General features: G+C 40.5%; 1 protein-coding gene across 3 annotated transcripts in view; it reads left to right on the top strand.

Moving 5' to 3' along the window:
• Positions 1 to 388: 388 nt before the first annotated feature.
• Positions 389 to 24,838, top strand: part of ZFYVE27 (zinc finger FYVE-type containing 27) — a 103,956-nt gene continuing 79,506 nt past the window's right edge. For 2 of the 3 annotated variants that reach the window (XM_069754023.1, XM_069754021.1), the window contains exons 1-2: positions 389 to 470; positions 20,730 to 20,942. In XM_069754023.1, the coding sequence (XP_069610124.1) occupies positions 20,731 to 20,942 (212 nt within the window). In that variant the 5' untranslated portion in view covers positions 389 to 470; position 20,730. Of the gene's footprint in view, positions 471 to 20,472; positions 20,622 to 20,729; positions 20,943 to 24,838 lie in introns of those variants that run through there. The other variant, XM_069754022.1, reaches the window with a different exon arrangement.

Here is a 24,838-nt window from a genome sequence, read left to right as displayed (position 1 = left end):
TTTCCATCGCTGCGTCCGCCCAGGCCAGTCCATCAAAATAGAAAATCAATGAACCCGCTCGTGTGTATACGCTGACGGAAAAATTACAAATAATGAGAATTTTTATTATTAAACAATTCTCTCTAGAACAATAAAAGAAAAAAAAAATTGCCCCGAGGGAAAGGGTTAATGGCACTCCTGTCAGTGAGGAGCATGTCATCAATGAACTCTGCGATCTGCAGGGACAGAAGCGGCTCCAGATGCCGCACAGCGGAGTGAGTCCGTTCACACGGGCCGGCCGGCTCTGCTGTAGCTCAGGGCACACGCTCTGCCGCCTGCAGGACCGGCCTCCGGTGACGTCACAGCCAGTGACTCCTGAATCCTCCCCCCGTGACGTCACAATGACTCCAAACAGGAAATGCTGGAGAATCTGCACAACAGGGGAAGCAGCTCTGGAGGAGAGAGAATAATAATGTGCCTGTGAGAGGAAGGTAAGAGCCGCCATCTGCTGCCGCATGTCCCCTGTGTGTACAGCCCCTGTAGTGTCATCATCACCCATCGTGTATCACCCAGCATACACTGATCACACATCATACATCACACATCATACACTGATCACACATCACACACTGATCACACATCATACACTGATCACCCATCATACACTGATCACACATCATACACTGATCACCCATCATACACTGATCACACATCATATATCACACATCATACACTGATCACACATCATACACTGATCACACATCATATATCACACATCATACACTGATCACACATCATACACTGATCACACATCACACACTGATCACACATCATACACTGATCACACATCATACACTGATCACACATCATACACTCATCACCCATCATACACTGATCACACATCATACACTGATCACCCATCATACACTGATCACACATCATACACTGATCACCCATCATACACTGATCACACATCATATATCACACATCATACACTGATCACACATCATACACTGATCACACATCATATATCACACATCATACACTGATCACACATCATACACTGATCACACATCACACACTGATCACACATCATACACTGATCACACATCATACACTGATCACACATCATACACTGATCACCCATCATACACTGATCACACATCATACACTCATCACCCATCATACACTGATCACACATCATATATCACACATCACACACTGATCACACATCATACACTGATCACACATCATACACTGATCACACATCATACACTGATCACACATCATACACTGATCACCCATCATACACTGATCACCCATCATACACTGATCACCCATCATACACTGATCACACATCATATATCACACATCATACACTGATCACACATCATACACTGATCACACATCATATATCACACATCATACACTGATCACACATCATACACTGATCACACATCACACACTGATCACACATCATACACTGATCACACATCATACACTGATCACACATCATACACTGATCACCCATCATACACTGATCACCCATCATACACTGATCACCCATCATACACTGATCACACATCATATATCACACATCATACACTGATCACACATCATACACTGATCACACATCATATATCACACATCATACACTGATCACACATCATACACTGATCACACATCACACACTGATCACACATCACACACTGATCACACATCATACACTGATCACACATCATACACTGATCACACATCATACACTGATCACACATCATATATCACACATCATACACTGATCACACATCATACACTGATCACACATCATATATCACACATCATACACTGATCACACATCATACACTGATCACACATCATACACTGATCACACATCACACACTGATCACACATCACACACTGATCACACATCATACACTGATCACACATCATACACTGATCACACATCATACACTGATCACACATCATACACTGATCACACATCACACACTGATCACACATCATACACTGATCACACATCATACACTGATCACACATCATATATCACACATCATACACTGATCACACATCATACACTGATCACACATCATACACTGATCACACATCACACACTGATCACACATCATACACTGATCACACATCATATATCACACATCATACACTGATCACACATCATACACTGATCACACATCATACACTGATCACACATCATACACTGATCACACATCATACACTGATCACACATCATATATCACACATCACACACTGATCACACATCACACACTGATCACACATCATACACTGATCACACATCATACACTGATCACACATCATACACTGATCACACATCATATATCACACATCATACACTGATCACACATCACACACTGATCACACATCATACACTGATCACACATCATACACTGATCACACATCATACACTGATCACACATCATACACTGATCACACATCATACACTGATCACACATCACACACTGATCACACATCATACACTGATCACACATCATACACTGATCACACATCATACACTGATCACACATCACACACTGATCACACATCATACACTGATCACGCATCATACACTGATCACACATCATATATCACACATCATACACTGATCACACATCATATATCACACATCATACACTGATCACACATCATACACTGATCACACATCACACACTGATCACACATCATACACTGATCACACATCATATATCACACATCATACACTGATCACACATCATACACTGATCACACATCACACACTGATCACACATCACACACTGATCACACATCATACACTGATCACACATCATACACTGATCACACATCATACACTGATCACACATCATACACTGATCACACATCACACACTGATCACACATCACACACTGATCACACATCATACACTGATCACACATCATACACTGATCACACATCATATATCACACATCATACACTGATCACACATCATACACTGATCACACATCACACACTGATCACACATCATACACTGATCACACATCATATATCACACATCACACACTGATCACACATCACACACTGATCACACATCATACACTGATCACACATCATACACTGATTACACATCATATATCACACATCATACACTGATCACACATCACACACTGATCACACATCATACACTGATCACACATCATACACTGATCACACATCATACACTGATCACACATCATATATCACACACTGATCACACATCATATATCACACATCACACACTGATCACACATCATACACTGATCACACATCATACACTGATCACACATCGTATATCACACATCATACACTGATCACACATCATACACTGATCACACATCATACACTGATCACACATCACACACTGATCACACATCATACACTGATCACACATCATACACTGATCACACATCATATATCACACATCATACACTGATCACACATCATACACTGATCACACATCATACACTGATCACACATCACACACTGATCACACATCATACACTGATCACACATCATATATCACACATCATACACTGATCACACATCATACACTGATCACACATCATACACTGATCATACATCACACACTGATCACACATCATACACTGATCACACATCATACACTGATCACACATCATACACTGATCACACATCATATATCACACATCATACACTGATCACACATCATACACTGATCACACATCACACACTGATCACACATCATACACTGATCACACATCATATATCACACATCATACACTGATCACACATCACACACTGATCACACATCACACACTGATCACACATCATACACTGATCACACATCATACACTGATCACACATCATATATCACACATCATGCACTGATCACACATCACACACTGATCACACATCATACACTGATCACACATCATACACTGATCACACATCATACACTGATCACACATCATACACTGATCACACATCATATATCACACACTGATCACACATCATATATCACACATCACACACTGATCACACATCATACACTGATCACACATCATACACTGATCACACATCGTATATCACACATCATACACTGATCACACATCATACACTGATCACACATCATACACTGATCACACATCACACACTGATCACACATCATACACTGATCACACATCATACACTGATCACACATCATATATCACACATCATACACTGATCACACATCATACACTGATCACACATACACTGATCACACATCACACACTGATCACACATCATACACTGATCACACATCATATATCACACATCATACACTGATCACACATCATACACTGATCACACATCATACACTGATCACACATCATACACTGATCACACATCATACACTGATCACACATCATATATCACACATCACACACTGATCACACATCACACACTGATCACACATCATACACTGATCACACATCATACACTGATCACACATCACACACTGATCACACATCATACACTGATCACACATCATACACTGATCACACATCATACACTGATCACACATCATACACTGATCACACATCATACACTGATCACACATCATACACTGATCACACATCATACACTGATCACACATCATATATCACACATCACACACTGATCACACATCATATATCACACATCACACACTGATCACACATCACACACTGATCACACATCATACACTGATCACACATCATATATCACACATCATACACTGATCACACATCATATATCACACATCACACACTGATCACACATCATACACTGATCACACATCATACACTGATCACACATCATACACTGATCACACATCATATATCACACATCACACACTGATCACACATCATATATCACGCATCACACACTGATCACACATCATACACTGATCACACATCATACACTGATCACACATCATACACTGATCACACATCGTATATCACACATCACACACTGATCACACATCATACATTGATCACACATCATACACTGATCACACATCACACACTGATCACACATCATACACTGATCACACATCATACACTGATCACACATCATATATCACACATCATACACTGATCACACATCATACACTGATCACACATCATACACTGATCACACATCACACACTGATCACACATCATACACTGATCACACATCATATATCACACATCATACACTGATCACACATCATACACTGATCACACATCATACACTGATCACACATCATACACTGATCACACATCATACACTGATCACACATCATATATCACACATCACACACTGATCACACATCACACACTGATCACACATCATACACTGATCACACATCATACACTGATCACACATCACACACTGATCACACATCATACACTGATCACACATCATACACTGATCACACATCATACACTGATCACACATCATACACTGATCACACATCATACACTGATCACACATCATACACTGATCACACATCACACACTGATCACACATCATACACTGATCACACATCATACACTGATCACACATCATACACTGATCACACATCATACACTGATCACACATCACACACTGATCACACATCGTATATCACACATCACACACTGATCACACATCATACACTGATCATACATCGTATATCACACATCATACACTGATCACACATCATACACTGATCACCCATCATACACTGATCACCCATCATACACTGATCACACATCATACATTGATCACACATCATACACTGATCACACATCATACACTGATCACACATCATACACTGATCACACATCACACACTGATCACACATTGTATATCACACATCATACACTGATCACACATCATATATCACACATCATACACTGATCACACATCATATATCACACATCATACACTGATCATACATCATATATCACCCATCATACACTGATCACACATCATACACTGATCACACATCACACACTGATCACACACTGTATATCACCCATCATACACTGATCACACATCATACACTGATCACACATCACACACTGATCACACACTGTATATCACCCATCATACACTGATCACACATCATACACTGATCACACATCATACACTGATCACACATCATATATCACACATCATACACTGATCACACATCATATATCACCCATCATACACTGATCACACATCATACACTGATCACACATCATACACTGATCACACATCATACACTGATCACACATCGTATATCACACATCACACACTGATCACACATCATACACTGATCACCCATCATACACTGATCACCCATCATACACTGATCACACATCATACACTGATCACACATCATACACTGATCACACATCATACACTGATCACACATCATACACTGATCACACATCGTATATCACACATCACACACTGATCACACATCATACACTGATCACACATCGTATATCACACATCACACACTGATCACACATCATACACTGATCACACATCATACACTGATCACACATCATATATCACACATCATACACTGATCACACATCATATATCACCCATCATACACTGATCACACATCATACACTGATCACACATCATACACTGATCACACATCATACACTGATCACACATCGTATATCACACATCACACACTGATCACACATCATACACTGATCACACATCATACACTGATCACACATCATACACTGATCACACATCATACACTGATCACACATCATACACTGATCACACATCATACACTGATCACACATCGTATATCACACATCACACACTGATCACACATCATACACTGATCACACATCGTATATCACACATCACACACTGATCACACATCATACACTGATCATACATCGTATATCACACATCACACATTGTATATCACCCATCATACACTGATCACACATCATACACTGATCACCCATCATACACTGATCACACATCATACACTGATCACCCATCATACACTGATCACACATCATACATTGATCACACATCATACACTGATCACACATCATACACTGATCACACATCATACACTGATCACACATCACACACTGATCACACATTGTATATCACACATCATACACTGATCACACATCATATATCACACATCATACACTGATCACACATCATATATCACACATCATACACTGATCATACATCATATATCACCCATCATACACTGATCACACATCATACACTGATCATACATCATATATCACCCATCATACACTGATCACACATCATACACTGATCACACATCACACACTGATCACACACTGTATATCACCCATCATACACTGATCACACATCATACACTGATCACACATCACACACTGATCACACACTGTATATCACCCATCATACACTGATCACGCATCATACACTGATCACACATCATACACTGATCACACATCATATATCACACATCATACACTGATCACACATCATATATCACACATCATACACTGATCATACATCATATATCACACATCATACACTGATCATACATCATATATCACACATCATACACTGATCACAAATCACACACTGAACATCACACATCATACACTGATCACACATCATACACTGATCACACATCATACACTGATCACACATCACACACTGATCACACATCATACACTGATCACACATCATACACTGATCACACATCACACACTGATCACACACTGTATATCACCCATCATACACTGATCACACATCATATATCACACATCATACACTGATCATACATCATATATCACACATCATACACTGATCATACATCATATATCACACATCATACACTGATCACACATCATATATCACACATCATACACTGATCACACATCATACACTGATCACACATCATACACTGATCACACATCACACACTGATCACACACTGTATATCACCCATCATACACTGATCACACATCATACACTGATCACACATCATATATCACACATCATACACTGATCACACATCATATATCACACATCATACACTGATCATACATCATATATCACACATCATACACTGATCATACATCATACACTGATCACACATCGTATATCACACATCACACACTGATCACACATCATACACTGATCATACATCGTATATCACACATCACACACTGATCACACATCATACACTGATCACACATCACACACTGATCACACATTGTATATCACACATCATACACTGATCACACATCACACATTGTATATCACACATCATACACTGATCAAACAACATATATCACCCATCATACAATGATCACACATCATATATCACTGATCACACATCATACACAGATCACACATCGTATATCACACATCATACACTGATCACACATCATATATCACACATCATACACTGATCACACATCATATATCACACATCATACACTGATCATACATCATATATCACACATCATACACTGATCATACATCGTATATCACACATCATACACTGATCATACATCATATATCACACATCATACACTGATCATACATCATACACTGATCACACATCATATATCACACATCATACACTGATCACACATCATATATCACACATCATACACTGATCATACATCTTATATCACACATCATACACTGATCATACATCTTATATCACACATCATACACTGATCATACATCGTATATCACACATCATACACTGATCATACATCGTATATCACACATCATACACTGATCATACATCATATATCACACATCATACACTGATCATACATCATACACTGATCACACATCATATATCACACATCATACACTGATCACACATCATATATCACACATCATACACTGATCATACATCATATATCACACATCATACACTGATCATACATCGTATATCACACATCATACACTGATCATACATCGTATATCACACATCATACACTGATCATACATCATATATCACACATCATACACTGATCATACATCGTATATCACACATCATACACTGATCATACATCGTATATCACCCATCATACACTGATCACACATCATATATCACCCATCATACACTGATCACACATTGTATATCACACATCATATAATAATCACACATAGTATGTCGCACTTCAGATACAAAATAAATAATAAAAGATTATTTCCACTTTTCCTGCCTCCAAACCTCCCTAATGGAGCCTCCGGCTGCAGATCTTCCAGCACTGACCATTATGGGGTGCGACTCACGTTTTTGACCTTGTGAGCAGAGATCTGCGGGTGCCAGGACACACAAGTATAATCCCTTTTTAATACCTTCCCTCCGCTTATTGCGGGACGCTTTATTTTCATGAAGAATTGACTCAGTTCAAATTTAATTCTTCGGCCGATTTACACATTTTTTTCAAAATTAGTTCATTTTAGTAACACAAATAAATAAACATCGCTGTTACATTGTATCATGGCGCACTTGTCATATTGACTTCTCACCGTCCGTTACATTGTATCATCACACTAGATACATTGTGTAACACACTAGTTACAGTGTGAAATCACACGGGTTACATTGTATCACACTGGTTACATTGGATCATCACACTAGATACATTGTATCACACTGGTTACAGTGTGAAATCACACTGGTTACATTGTATCACACTGGTTACATTGGATCATTGCACTTGTTACATTGCATATTCACACTTGGTACATTGTATCACCACACTTGTTACTTTGTATCTTCACTCTTGTTACTTTGTATCTTCACTCTTGTTACTTTGTATCGTCACTCTTGTTACTGTGTATCGTCACTCTTGTTACTTTGTATCGTCACTCTTGTTACTTTGTATCGTCACTCTTGTTACTTTGTATCGTCACTCTTGTTAGTTTGTATCGTCACTCTTGTTACTTTGTATCGTCACTCTTGTTACTTTGTATCGTCACTCTTGTTAGTTTGTATCGTCACTCTTGTTACTTTGTATCGTCACTCTTGTTAGTTTGTATCGTCACTCTTGTTACTTTGTATCGTCACTCTTGTTACTTTGTATCGTCACTCTTGTTAATTTGTATCGTCACTCTTGTTAGTTTGTATCGTCACTCTTGTTACTTTGTATCGTCACTCTTGTTACTTTGTATCGTCACTCTTGTTAGTTTGTATCGTCACTCTTGTTAGTTTGTATCGTCACTCTTGTTACTTTGTATCGTCACTCTTGTTAGTTTGTATCGTCACTCTTGTTACTTTGTATCGTCACTCTTGTTAATTTGTATCGTCACTCTTGTTAGTTTGTATCGTCACTCTTGTTAGTTTGTATCGTCACTCTTGTTAGTTTGTATCTTCACTCTTGTTACTTTGTATCGTCACTCTTGTTAGTTTGTATCGTCACTCTTGTTACTTTGTATCGTCACTCTTGTTACTTTGTATCGTCACTCTTGTTACTTTGTATCGTCACTCTTGTTACTTTGTATCTTCACTCTTGTTGCTTTGTATCGTCACTCTTGTTACTTTGTATCGTCACTCTTGTTACTTTGTATCTTCACTCTTGTTGCTTTGTATCGTCACACTTGTTACTTTGTATCATCGCACGCTTGCTCGGCTGTATACAGGCAGACGTCCGCTTACCTCTGCTGAATACGTTGAATATTTTGTGCTTCGTGTCACAACTTTCTGTTTCTTCAACCAAATATTGTCACATCAGAATTCCCAAAACCGTTGCCCCATCTACATTACAGAATTTCCGCCACTTCTCCTTCTGATGGATCTGTTCCTGTTTTTGAATAGAAATATACAGATGTTACTTAAAACCCTTCTCTGGCCGTACCCGCAGCCATGTGGTTCTGATCCAATGTTATCTTCCGGACAGATTTTTCCTGTTTTTATCATATGTGATTTTGTACATTTGACATTTTTTTTTTTTGCTTTATCTACCTCCAAAAAGCAGCAAAAATCATCTCAAAACCACCTGAAAGCTTCCTCCTATTAATTTCATTTTAGAGGAAAAATAAAGTGCATGTCAATTCTTTAAAGTGGATCCTGGTGTAATGATTTTAATTTTTATAGCGCCAACATATTCTGCAGCGCTTTACAATTTTAGAGCTCCATATTAAGCACTGTCTATCCGTAGACTTCAAAAGTGCTTCAAACTCCACCGAAAAAAAGCATTTCCTTTATCTGCTTCCACTTGAAAAACCTGTTTCTGAAAACCTTCCGCATAACCTACAACCCGTATATGGAATGAGCTGCGCTACAATCCATGTAGGCGATATGTAGCAGAGAAACAGCAGCAGTGCAGGTTTAGCTGCTGACTGGATTGTGGGTCACTTTACTCCCACATTTATGAGATCAGTAAATATTTGGGCATTGTCATCCTAAATAATAGGGTCAAGAAGGTAATGTTTGTCCTAGAGAGGAATGTGAGGAATCATCCACCCAATGATTCTCTGACAGCGGCAGGTTTACTCTGCTGTAATGACCATAATGTGACAACGAGCTCAGCTGATTGTATCTTCTCAGCTCCCTCAAAGTGTAACTAAACCTTGGACGATATATATATATATATATATATATATATATATATATATATATATATATATACTAGCTGAAGAGGCCGGCGTTGCCTGGGCATAGTAAATATCTCTGGTTAGTTATAGCACCTCACGTCTCTTATTTTCCCATCACATCTTTCATTTTCCCCCTGACTCCTCTCATTTTCTCCCTCACTCCTCTCATTCCCCCTAACACTTGTCATTTCGACCTCACATCTGTCATTTTCCGATCACTCCACAATTTTCCCTCACTCCTCTCATTTTGCACTCACACCTTTTCATTTTCACCTCACACCTCTCATTTTCACCTCAGTATATACATGTTTGTTATCTCCCTTATATATAGTATACACCTGTATGTCATCTACCCTGTATATACCTGTATGTCATCTCCTCCTGTATATAGTATATACCTGTGTGTCATCTCCCCTGTATATAGTATATACCTGTGTGTCATCTCCTCTTGTATATGGTATATACCTGTATGTCATCTCCTCCTTTATATAGTTTATACCTCTGTGTCATCTGCTCCTGTATATAGTATATACCTGTGTCATATCCTCCTGTATATAGTATATACCTGTGTGTCATCTCTCCTGTATATAGTATATATCTGTGTGTCATATCCTCCTGTATATAGTATATACCTGTGTGTCATCTCTCCTGTATATAGTATATATCTGTGTGTCATCTCCCCTGTATATAGTATATACCTGTGTGATCTCCTGTATTAGACCTCGTTCACACGTTATTTGCTCAGTATTTTAACCTCAGTATTTGTAAGATAAATTGGCAGCCTGATAAATCCCCAGCCAACAGGAAGCCCTCCCCCCTGGCAGTATATATTAGCTCACACATACACATAATAGACAGGTCATGTGACTGACAGCTGCTGTATTTCCTATATGGTACATTTGTTGCTCTTGTAGTTTGTCTGCTTATTAATCAGATTTTTATTTTTGAAGGATAATACCAGACTTGTGTGTGTTTTAGGGCGAGTTTAGTTTGTCAAGTTGTGTGTCTTGAGTTGCGTGTGGCGACATGCATGTAGCGACTTTTGTGAGATGAGTTTTGTCTGGCAACATGCGTGTAGCAACTTTTTGTGTGTCGAGTTGCATGTGACAGGTTAGTGTAGCAAGTTGTGTGCAGCAAGTTTTGTGCATGGCGAGTTTTGCGCGTGGCGAGTTTTATGTGTGGTGCCTTTTGAGTATGTGCAAGTTTTGTTTGAGGCAACTTTTGCATGTGTTGCAACTTTTGTGCATGTGGCAATTTTTCTGCGGGTGCAAGTTTTGCGTGAGCCTAGTTTTGCATGTGGCGAGTTTTGCGCGTGGCGAGTTTTGAGCGGCGACTTTTGTGTTTCGACTTTTATGTGGCGAGGTTGGTGTATCTGTGGTGAAATGTGTGCAGAGGGTGGTATATGTGTTCAAGCACGTGGTAGTGTGTGGCGCATTTTGTGTGTGTGTTCATATCCCCGTGTGTGGTGAGTATCCCATGTCGGGGCCCCACCTTAGCAACTGTACGATATATACTCTTTGGCGCCATCGCTCTCACTCTTTAAGCCCCCCTTGTTCACATCTGGCAGCTGTCAATTTGCCTCCAACACTTTTCATTTCACTTTTTCCCCATTATCACAAGGGGTTTGATCACATAGTGGAAAAGAAGTGACCTAGACCATAGTACTGGTAAAAACTAACATTTTATTAAAGAATAATACAATTTAAAAACAGGGTATTACAAATAAAGAAAGGTACTGGACCCTAAAAAAGAGGGACACAAAAGCCATAGGCTACACCCCAAATGTGGACCTAAACAACATACAGGCACAATCAATATGCCATTGAAAATGTATCATATGCACATAATGACCAGCAATAAGAAAATCATAGGCTCAAACCATGGTCTAGGTCACTTCTTTTCCACTATGTGATCAAACCCCTTGTGATATAAGTATTGTTATGGTACGGAGTCCCCCATTTGGGAAGGACACTGATAGTAACATATAGAGCAAACTATTGTGAATATATTTTTCCCCATTATGTAGATAGGGGCTAAATTATTTGGTGAATTGGAAAGCGCGGGGTTAAAATTTCACCTCACAACATAGCCTATGACGCTCTCGGGGTCCAGACGTGTGACTGTGCAAAATTTTGTGGCTGTAGCTGCGACGGTTCAGATGCCAATCCCGGACACACATACATACATTCAGCTTTATATATTAGATATTATTCATTTATAAGGTCCCTGTTTGCTGTGCTAGTTGAGGCTTTGACTAGTCCATGGGCATTAGTTTCCTCAAAACTAGTCAGCCCTCTCTCCATGTAACATAGTAACATAGTAACATAGTAACATAGTTTGTAAGGCAGAAAAAAGACATTTGTCCATCCAGTTCAGCCTATATTCCATCATAATAAATCCCCAGATCTACGTCCTTCTACAGAACCTAATAATTGTATGATACAATATTGTTCTGCTCCAGGAAGACATCCAGGCCTCTCTTGAACCCCTCGACTGAGTTCGCCATCACCACCTCCTCAGGCAAGCAATTCCAGATTCTCACTGCCCTAACAGTAAAGAATCCTCTTCTATGTTGGTGGAAAAACCTTCTCTCCTCCAGACGCAAAGAATGCCCCCTTGTGCCCGTCACCTTCCTTGGTATAAACAGATCCTCAGCGAGATATTTGTATTGTCCCCTTATATACTTATACATGGTTATTAGATCGCCCCTCAGTCGTGTTTTTTCTAGACTAAATAATCCTAATTTCGCTAATCTATCTGGGTATTGTAGTTCTCCCATCCCCTTTACTAATTTTGTTGCCCTCCTTTGTACTCTCTTTAGTTCCATTATATCCTTCCTGAGCACCAGTGCCCAAAACTGGACACAGTACTCCATGTGCGGTCTAACTAGGGATTTGTACAGAGGCAGTATAATGCTCTCATCGTGTGTATCCAGACCTCTTTTAATGCACCCCATGATCCTGTTTGCCTTGGCAGCTGCTGCCTTGCACTGGCTGCTCCAGGTAAGTTTATCATTAACTAGGATCCCCAAGTCCTTCTCCCTGTCAGATTTACCCAGTGGTTTCCCACTCAGTGTGTAATGGTGATATTGATTCCCTCTTCCCATGTGTATAACCTTACATTTATCATTGTTAAACCTCATCTGCCACCTTTCAGCCCAAGTTTCCAACTTATCCAGATCCATCTGTAGCAGAATACTATCTTCTCTTGTATTAACTGCTTTACATAGTTTTGTATCATCTGCAAATATCGATATTTTACTGTGTAAACCTTCTACCAGATCATTAATGAATATGTTGAAGAGAACAGGTCCCAATACTGACCCCTGTGGTACCCCACTGGTCACAGCGACCCAGTTAGAGACTATACCATTTATAACCACCCTCTGCTTTCTATCACTAAGCCAGTTACTAACCCATTTACACACATTTTCCCCCAGACCAAGCATTCTCATTTTGTGTACCAACCTCTTGTGCGGCACGGTATCAAACGCTTTGGAAAAATCGAGATATACCACGTCCAATGACTCACCGTGGTCCAGTCTATAGCTTACCTCTTCATAAAAACTGATTAGATTGGTTTGACAGGAGCGATTTCTCATAAACCCATGCTGATATGGAGTTAAACAGTTATTCTCATTGAGATAATCCAGAATAACATCCCTCAGAAACCCTTCAAATATTTTACCAACAATAGAGGTTAGACTTACTGGCCTATAATTTCCAGGTTCACTTTTAGAGCCCTTTTTGAATATTGGCACCACATTTGCTATGCGCCAATCCTGCGGAACAGACCCTGTCGCTATAGAGTCCCTAAAAATAAGAAATAATGGTTTATCTATTACATTACTTAGTTCTCTTAGTACTCGTGGGTGTATGCCATCCGGACCCGGAGATTTATCTATGTTATGTTGTTATCAGGCCCCTGTGAGCTTGATAACAATTTGCAGGAGCCGATGTCATCTCATCGGCTCCTGCGAATCTCCGCATGCGCGCAGCTTTTTTCACTCGCATCATTGTGTCAGCTGAGTCTTGTTCCTGCTGAATCCAGCTGTTCTTTGGCTCCTCCATGGACGTGAGCCATTTTCCGCACTTCTGGCCGTGCGCAATGCACCTCTGAAGCTGGGAAGCGTACACCCGACTACAGAGGCGTAGTGACGCTGCCGAAATGAGTGGTGCGCAAAAGCCTTTGTTGCAGGTGATGGCAGCTTCAGGACGCCTCCTGTATGGAGAAACTAGTCGCAGGCATTGCTGAGGTATGATTTTGGCCCACTCTTCCACTCAAGCACACTTCCTATCCTGAAGGTCCTCGTTCTATGGACTCTGAGCTTTAGTTCCTTCCATACATTTTGTATCGGATTCAGGTCCCGTGATCAGCTAGGCCATTCTAGCAGATTTTTTTCAAGAATGATTTGGTACACTTGTCCATTCATCCTTACTTTAATTACATGAAGTTTGCCAGTGCTTTATGCTGATTATGCTGATTTATGCCCCACACCATGATGATCCCATCTCCAAACTTCACTGTTGGTATGTTGTCTTTTGGGTGAGGCCTTTTGACCTCCAAACATGGTGTGTACTGTATTATGGCATCCAGAGAGTTCAATTTTGGTCTCTTCAGACCAGACTGTATTCTCTCAGTATTTCACAGACTTGTCTAAATGTTGTTGAGCAAACTGTAAATATGCTTGAACATGCTTTTTGTTCAGCAATGGAGTCTTGCGTGGTGAGCGTGCATATAGGCCATGGAGGTTCAGTGCATCAATTATAATTTTCTTTGAAATAATTGTACCTGTTGATTCCAAGTCCTTTTTGTAGCTTTTCACATGTGATCCTTGGCTCTTGGACAACTCTTCTGATAATTCTTTTCACCCCTCTTTCTGGAATTTTACGGGGAGCACCTGCTCTTGGCCAGTTTATGGGGAAATTATGTTCTTTCTGCTTCCAGATTATGGCCCCGTCAGTGCTCACAGGAGCCTTCGGCAGTTTAGACATTCTTCTGTAACCAATGCCATCAGTACGTTTTGCAACAATAAGGTTGCAAAGGTCTTGAAACAGCTCACTGGTTTTACCCATCATGAGATGTTTCTTGTGTGGCACCTTGGTAATGAGACACCAGGTGAGGTGAGAATTTCATGTCAATAGCACCTTTAGAAATATATATTCACTTAAAAAATTGTTTTACATGTTCAATACTTATTTCACCTGAAATATATATACTCAGAAGTGTGCAACTTAAGAGACAGAGTGCAAAACCATAGGTCCCCGATTCATCCGCACCGCTGTTTTTTTCGCCAGTCTTGATGATGATGAGAGCACTGGAGTAAGATGTTCCAGAATCGTGAAGAGCACTGCACCTCTTAAAGAGGCACTCCCATCTAATTTTTTGTCCTCTTAAAGAGGTGGTCCACTACAATGTGTTATTGGCCCATCAATTTAAACCTTTTAAATAAATATGTTTGTAAATACCTTATGTTTCCATATTTACCTGTGAGTGGCGCTATCGCTGCTTGCTCAGTCCCGATCACATCACCCCGGCTGCAGCCACCGCTGATGTCACGTCAACTTCCGGACTCCCTACTATCACCGAGGCGTGACCCACTTGCACGCCCTGCCCCTGGTTGGCGTGTGGGTGGTGTTTCACTGCTCTTAGCCCAGTATCCAGCGCGCGCTTGTGGCCAATGATATTGGGCTGTTAATGGTCGAGTCTGCCGCCACCTTTACCTCCAGAGCTGCAGTCATAATATTTTGGGCTTCAGAGCTGAAATCCTCCTGGTTTAAAGTTTTTTTTTTCCCCCTGTACTTTAAAAGCAAGTCCCAATGGACCCATAGTGGGGTAATAAAAAAGATCCTGTACTCGGCTCCTGGAACGATCCCGCTCCTCTTCACTTATCATCCCTCCAGTCTGCTGGTGTCAACATCTGGTGTAGATGGGGGAGGTGGTTCCCATAATTGGCTGCAATGATCCCTCTGGATGTCAGTGCCCTTAAACCAGTAGTGGGCACAGTAGTGAGTGTGGAAGAGTGGCACCAGGCGGTCAGTGTGAGATTATAGTAGTGAGTGTAGAAGAGTGGTGTCAGGCGGTCAGTGTGAGATTAGAGTAGTGTGGAAGAGTGGTGTTAGGCGGTCAGTGTGAGATTAGAGTAGTGTGGAAGAGTGACGTCAGGCGGTCAGTGTGAGATTAGAGTAGTTAGTGTAGAAGAGTGACGTCAGGCGGTCAGTGTGAGATTAGAGTAGTTAGTGTAGAAGAGTGACGTCAGGCGGTCAGTGTGAGATAATAATAATAATCTTTATTTTTATATAGCGCTAACATATTCCGCAGCGCTTTACAGGTTGCACACATTATCATCACTGTCCCTCACAATCTAGAATCCCTATCAGTATGTCTTTGGAATGTGGGAGGAAACTGGAGTGCCCGGAGGAAACCCACGCAAACACGAAGAGAACATACAAACTTTTGCAGATGTTGTCCTGGGTGGGATTAGAACCCAGGACTCCAGCGCTGCAAGGCTGCAGTGCTAACCACTGCACCACCGTGCTGCCCCAGATTAAAGTAGTGAGTGTGGAAGAGTGGCGCTGGGTGGTCAGTGTGAGATTAGAGAAGTGAGTGTGGAAGAGTCGCGTCAGGCGATCAGTGTGAGATTATAGTAGTGAGTGTGGAAGAGTGGCGTCAGGCGATCAGTGTGAGATTATAGTAGTGATTGTGGAAGAGTGGCGTCAGGCGATCAGTGTGAGATTACAGTAGTGATTGTGGAAGAGTGGCGTCAGGCGATCAGTGTGAGATTATAGTAGTGAGTGTGGAAGAGTGGCGTGAGGCGGTCAGTGTGAGATTAAAGTAATTAGTGTGGAAGAGTGGCGCCGGGCGGTCAGTGTGAGATTAGAGTAGTTAGTGTGGAAGAGTGGCACAGAGCCAGGCGGTCAGTGTGAGATTAGAATAGTGAGTGTGGAAGAGTGGCGCCAGGCGGTCAGTGTGAGATTAGAGTAGTGAGTGTGGAAGAGTGGCGCTGGGCGGTCAGTGTGAGATTAGAGTAGTGAGTGTGGAAGAGTGGCGCTGGGCGGTCAGTGTGAGATTAGAGTAGTGAGTGTGGAAGAGTCGCGTCGGGCGATCAGTGTGAGATTATAGTAGTGAGTGTGGAAGAGTGGCGTCAGGCGATCAGTGTGAGATTATAGTAGTGAGTGTGGAAGAGTGGCGTCAGGCGATCAGTGTGAGATTACAGTAGTGAGTGTGGAAGAGTGGCGTGAGGCGGTCAGTGTGAGATTAAAGTAATTAGTGTGGAAGAGTGGTGCCGGGCGGTCAGTGTGAGATTATAGTAGTGAGTGTGGAAGAGTGGCGTCAGGCGATCAGTGTGAGATTATAGTAGTGAGTGTGGAAGAGTGGCGTCAGGCGATCAGTGTGAGATTACAGTAGTGAGTGTGGAAGAGTGGCGTGAGGCGGTCAGTGTGAGATTAAAGTAATTAGTGTGGAAGAGTGGCGCCGGGCGGTCAGTGTGAGATTAGAATAGTGAGTGTGGAAGAGTGGCACAGAGCCATGCGGTCAGTGTGAGATTAGAATAGTGAGTGTGGAAGAGTGGCGCCAGGCGGTCAGTGTGAGATTAGAGTAGTGAGTGCCGGGCGGTCAGTGTGAGATTACAGTAGTGAGTTTGGAAGAGTGGTGCCAGGTGGTCAGTGTGAGATTAGATTATTGAGTGGGGAAGCGAGGTGCTGGGGTAGGCGGTGCGTTGGATTACAGTATTAAGTGGGCAAGAGTGGCGCCAGGCCAGGAGGGGAGTGAGGGATTTATTTATTTTTTACCCCATCCTGGACATAACAGGGGAAACCCCTTTATGTTCTGCCCAAAGCAAAATTGGCTTCATATTGGTTTCATCGTCCCAAAGCAAACTGCCTGACTTGTAGAACCCCAGAAGACGTGTAAATGTCGTCTACTGACAGCAAACAGAGATCTTAACAGTTGACGTTGAACTAAGTATTGAGCTTGAGTTAGAGAAATCCGGACCCCCCCACAACCGCCTTTAAAACAAATTGATGCAATTATATAAAATGTTACGATGCGGACAGGAAAACTCCGTTCGTTGACAGCAATCAGAGATCTCGACATTTTACTATATTACAGAATTAGATCAAGTTGCGCGAACAACAAAGAAATACAATTATATCTGACAGTAAAGAATATTCCATTCACTGACAGCAAACTGAGATATTGATATTTAAAGGTCTGTTCTACATTACATAAAACAGGTTTACAATTATCTGAAATATTCCAGCCTGGAATACAGCAAACGGAGATCTTGACATTTTAAAGAGGTATAACACAGATTTAGCTTGAGTTGGCCAAAACCAGACACTTCCCCTTTAAACAAGGACACATAATGAAATCTAACGTTAATTTTCAGATTGGAATATTTCATCTACTGACAGCAAACAGAGATCTCGACCATTAAAGGATCATTACCGATTAGATAACAAAACTAATTGCTCCTAACACTGACCGCAAACATTTAAAGGGATGTTACAGATTGAGCTCGGGTTCCGTAAAATCAGCAGCAGACGTATTTAATACACAAGAACTTACAATTCTGTTTACCAAATAATGATCTGGATGAGAATATTTCACTCGCTGACAGCAAACGGTGATCTTTGACATTTAAAGGGATAATACGGATTGAGCTTAAAGTTACCTACAATTGAAAAGCTCCTTTCCACGAGAGCGTATAAGTATGTGAACCCTCCGTGTGGGTGGTGACAGCTGGGACGTTACAGTCTGGCACCGGTGACACAAAGCAATTACCCTGCGGCCCATCCCACGTACAGCCCGCGGCGGCACTGATCAGCGTGGAACCTGTTTATCTGCTGCCTGAACTTCAGATCCCCTTCAGTTGTCTTCTGACCTTTGGACATATTTTTCTGATACCGGCGCTGAACTTCCTGGTGATCGATGCCAATCCTCCATGGTGTTCCTGGCATCGAGCGCAGCAGCCATGCACTGGAGGCTCCGCAGACGCTTGGCCGGGAAGAAGAGGTCTGAGCGCCTATTGTCACATTCCAGCCGCTTCCTCTGTTCTTCATTTCCAGGAAGTTTTCCCTTCGTCCGCTGTGTGTCTTACGGTAACTTTCTTCCTTCTTGCAGCATGCAGGCGACAGACAGGGATGCGGCTTCTCCCGGGGACGCGGGCTGGTCGGAGGGCATTCCATCCATGGCGGAGTCCCAGCCGGGGTCTCCTCAAGTCGCCAGCAAGTCGCAAGCCTTTGATCTCTTCAACCTGGTCGTCTCCTACAAGAGGATCGAGATCTACCTGGAGCCCGTCCGGGACGGCTGGGACACGGTCCGATACCTGCTGAGGTGAGAGTCGCTCCCTGTACTGGATGTAGCAGAGCTCAGTTTGCCATTAAACAATTTCAGATGCTTTTTTGATTCTGTTTGCATTTTGCAAATCCAATGCTTAGGCTAAGTTCACACTAGGCGTTTTTGTAGTGTTTTTTTATGCATTTTTTTTTTAAATGCAAGTTTTAGGCTTAGTTCACACTAGGCGTTTTTGCAGTTTTCTTTTATGCAAGTTTTAGGCTAAGTTCACACTAGGCGTTTTTGCAGTTTTTTTCCATGCATTTTTTTAATGCAAGTTTTAGGCTAAGTTCACACTAGGCGTTTTTGCAGTTTTTTTCCATGCATTTTTTTAATGCAAGTTTTAGGCTAAGTTCACACTAGGCGTTTTTACAGTTTTCTTTTATGCAAGGTTTAGGCTAAGTTCACACTAGGCGTTTTTACAGTTTTCTTTTATGCAAGGTTTAGGCTAAGTTCACACTAGGTGTTTTTACAGTTTTCTTTTATGCAAGGTTTAGGCTAAGTTCACACTAGGCGTTTTTGCAGTTTTCTTTTATGCAAGGTTTAGGCTAAGTTCACACTAGGCGTTTTTGCAGTTTTCTTTTATGCAAGGTTTAGGCTAAGTTCACACTAGGCGTTTTTGCAGTTTTCTTTTATGCAAGGTTTAGGCTAAGTTCACACTAGGCGTTTTTACAGTTTTCTTTTATGCAAGGTTTAGGCTAAGTTCACACTAGGCGTTTTTGCAGTTTTCTTTTATGCAAGGTTTAGGCTAAGTTCACACTAGGCGTTTTTACAGTTTTCTTTTATGCAAGGTTTAGGCTAAGTTCACACTAGGCGTTTTTGCAGTTTTCTTTTATGCAAGGTTTAGGCTAAGTTCACACTAGGTGTTTTTGCAGTTTTTTTCCATGCATTTTTTTAATGCAAGTTTTAGGCTAAGTTCACACTAGGCGTTTTTGCAGTTTTTTTCCATGCATTTTTTTAATGCAAGTTTTAGGCTAAGTTCACACTAGGCGTTTTTGCAGTTTTCTTTTATGCAAGGTTTAGGCTAAGTTCACACTAGGCGTTTTTGCAGTTTTCTTTTATGCAAGGTTTAGGCTAAGTTCACACTAGGTGTTTTTGCAGTTTTTTTCCATGCATTTTTTTAATGCAAGTTTTAGGCTAAGTTCACACTAGGCGTTTTTGCAGTTTTTTTCCATGCATTTTTTTAATGCAAGTTTTAGGCTAAGTTCACACTAGGCGTTTTTGCAGTTTTCTTTTATGCAAGGTTTAGGCTAAGTTCACACTAGGCGTTTTTGCAGTTTTCTTTTATGCAAGGTTTAGGCTAAGTTCACACTAGGCGTTTTTGCAGTTTTCTTTTATGCAAGGTTTAGGCTAAGTTCACACTAGGTGTTTTTGCAGTTTTCTTTTATGCATTTTTTAATGCAAGTTTTAGGCTAAGTTCACACTAAGATTTTTTACTGCTTTTTAAATGTTTTTTTTATGCTAATTTTTTGCTGCGTTTTACAGTACCAGTAAAGTCTGAGATCTCAGAAATCTCATGAACACACATTGTTTTTTTGTCATCAGGTTTTTGTGCTTTGCACGGTTTCTTGCACAATGGAGGATTTCACTTCTTTCAGCATTTTTTCAGCGTTCTTCACCCATTGAAATGAATGAGTGGTGAAAAAAAACGCTGAAAAAATGCAGATATAAGGTTTTGCTGCATTTTTGTGCCAAAACCTGATCCTGTAGAATAGGACTTTTTTAATACTAAACTTAATCAGCATGTACAAAAGACAAATCTAGCATGCCAAAACCGCAGCGAAAAATGCCCCCAAAATGCAGCAAAAAACACAAGAAAAACACGCTTTTTTTCCTGCAGCTTCTTTCCTGCCAAGACATCATTGTTGCGTTTTTTGTGCATTTTTGCTGTGGTTTTCTTGCGGATTTGCTGCGTTTTTTACCCCTGCGGTTTTCTATAATGGAATGGGTACAAAAACGCTGCAGATTCACAAAAAAGAAGTGACATGCTACTTCTTTAAAACCGCAGCGTTTCCGCAGCGGATTTTCCGCAAAGTGTGCACAGCATTTTTATTTTCTCATTGATTTACATTGTACTGTAAATCAATTGCGGATCTGCAGCGTTTCTGCACCTCAAAAAACGCTGCGGATCCGCAGAGAATCTGCAACCTGTGCACATACCCTTAGCGTTTCAAGATCTCTGCTTGCAGTCAGTGAGTGGCAACAAGCTAGAGCCTGTTTTTAGCCTGTGGATGTAGGCAAGAATGTGTTTATTCACCAACAGCAACAAGAGAGATCGGGAGAAATGTAAACACCAAGGGCTTCATTATTTCTGTCTACTTTTTAGTGTTTTTTTTTCTCCTGTTTATCACTTGCACCTTATTTTTCTTGTAATTTGTGATTTTTTTAAAGTTTATTTTATGTGTTAGCGTCTTCTCCTTTTCCTCCTTCTGTTTTTCTTCTTCTTCTCCTTCTGTTTTTCTTCTTCTCCTTCTCCTCCTTCTTCATCATCTTCTTTTTATTCTTTTTTCTTCCTTTTCTTCTTCTTTTTAATCTTTTTCCTTCTTCCTTTTCTTCTCCTCCTTCTCCTCCTCCTTCTTTTTCTTTTCCTTTTTCTTCTCCTTTTCTTCTCCTTCTCATTCTTTGTCTTTTTATTGTTTCATTTTCTTGTTTTTCTTCTTTTTAATCTTTTTCCTTCTTCCTTTTCTTCTTCTTCTCCTCCTACTTCTCCTTCTCCTTCTTTTTCTCTTTTCTTCTTTTTCTAATCCTTTTTCTTTTTCTTCTTCCTTTTCTTCTTATTTTTATTCTTTTTCCTTTTCGCTTTCCTTTTCGCTTTCTTTTTCTCCTTCTTTTTCTCCTTCTTTCCTTCTTCTTTTCCTTCTTCTTCTTCTTCTTCTTCTTCTTCATCCTTCTTCTTCGTCGTCTTCGTCGTCTTCTTCTTCTTCGTCTTTTTCTTCTTATTATTCTTCTTCGTCTTCTCCTCCTCCTGTTTTTCCTCTTTTCTTCCTTTTCTTCTTTTTAATCTTTTTCCTTCTTCCTTTTCTTCTTATTTTTCTTCTTCTCCTCCTCCTGCTTCTTCCCATTCTTTTTCTCCTTTCTCCTTTATCTTCTTTTTCTTCTTATTTTCCGTCTTCCTTTTCTTCTTCCTTTTCTCCTTTTTTCTCCTTCTTTTTCTCCTTCTTTTTCTTTCTTTTTCTCCTTCTTTTTCTCCTTCTTTTTCTCCTTCTTTTTCTCCTTCTTTTTCTCCTTCTCCTTCTCCTTCTTTATTCTTCTCCTTCTTCTTCATCGTCTTCTCCTCCTCCTTCTGTTTTTCTTCTTCTTTTTCTTCTTCCTATTCTTCTTCTTCTTTTTATTCTTGTTCCTTTTTCTTCTTCTCCTCCTCTTTCTTTTTCCTTTTTCTTCTTCTCCACCTTCTTCTCCTTCTTCTCCTCCTTCTTCTTTTTCTTCTCTTCCTTCTCCCCCTTTTTTTTATTTAAAGTTCGCCATTGTAGGCAGGATTTGGGGTTTCAAGATGTTTTTGGCTGATTCATGACATTTCCAGTCCTCTCCTGATTTTATATACAGTGGGGCAAAAAAGTATTTAGTCAGTCAGCAATAGTGCAAGTTCCACCACTTAAAAAGATGAGAGGCGTCTGTAATTTACATCATAGGTAGACCTCAACTATGGGAGACAAACTGAGAAAAAAAAAATCCAGAAAAACACATTGTCTGTTTTTTTAATCATTTTATTTGCATATTATGGTGGAAAATAAGTATTTGGTCAGAAACAAACAATCAAGATTTCTGGCTCTCACAGACCTGTAACTTCTTCTTTAAGAGTCTCCTCTTTCCTCCACTCATTACCTATAGTAATGGCACCTGTTTAAACTTGTTATCAGTATAAAAAGACACCTGTGCACACCCTCAAACAGTCTGAC

The sequence above is a fragment of the Ranitomeya imitator genome, chromosome 2 (assembly GCF_032444005.1).
Source record: "Ranitomeya imitator isolate aRanImi1 chromosome 2, aRanImi1.pri, whole genome shotgun sequence".
Taxonomy (NCBI): Eukaryota; Metazoa; Chordata; class Amphibia; order Anura; family Dendrobatidae; genus Ranitomeya; species Ranitomeya imitator.
Note: the sequence above shows the minus strand (reverse complement) of the source record. Positions and strands in the feature narration are given on the sequence as shown.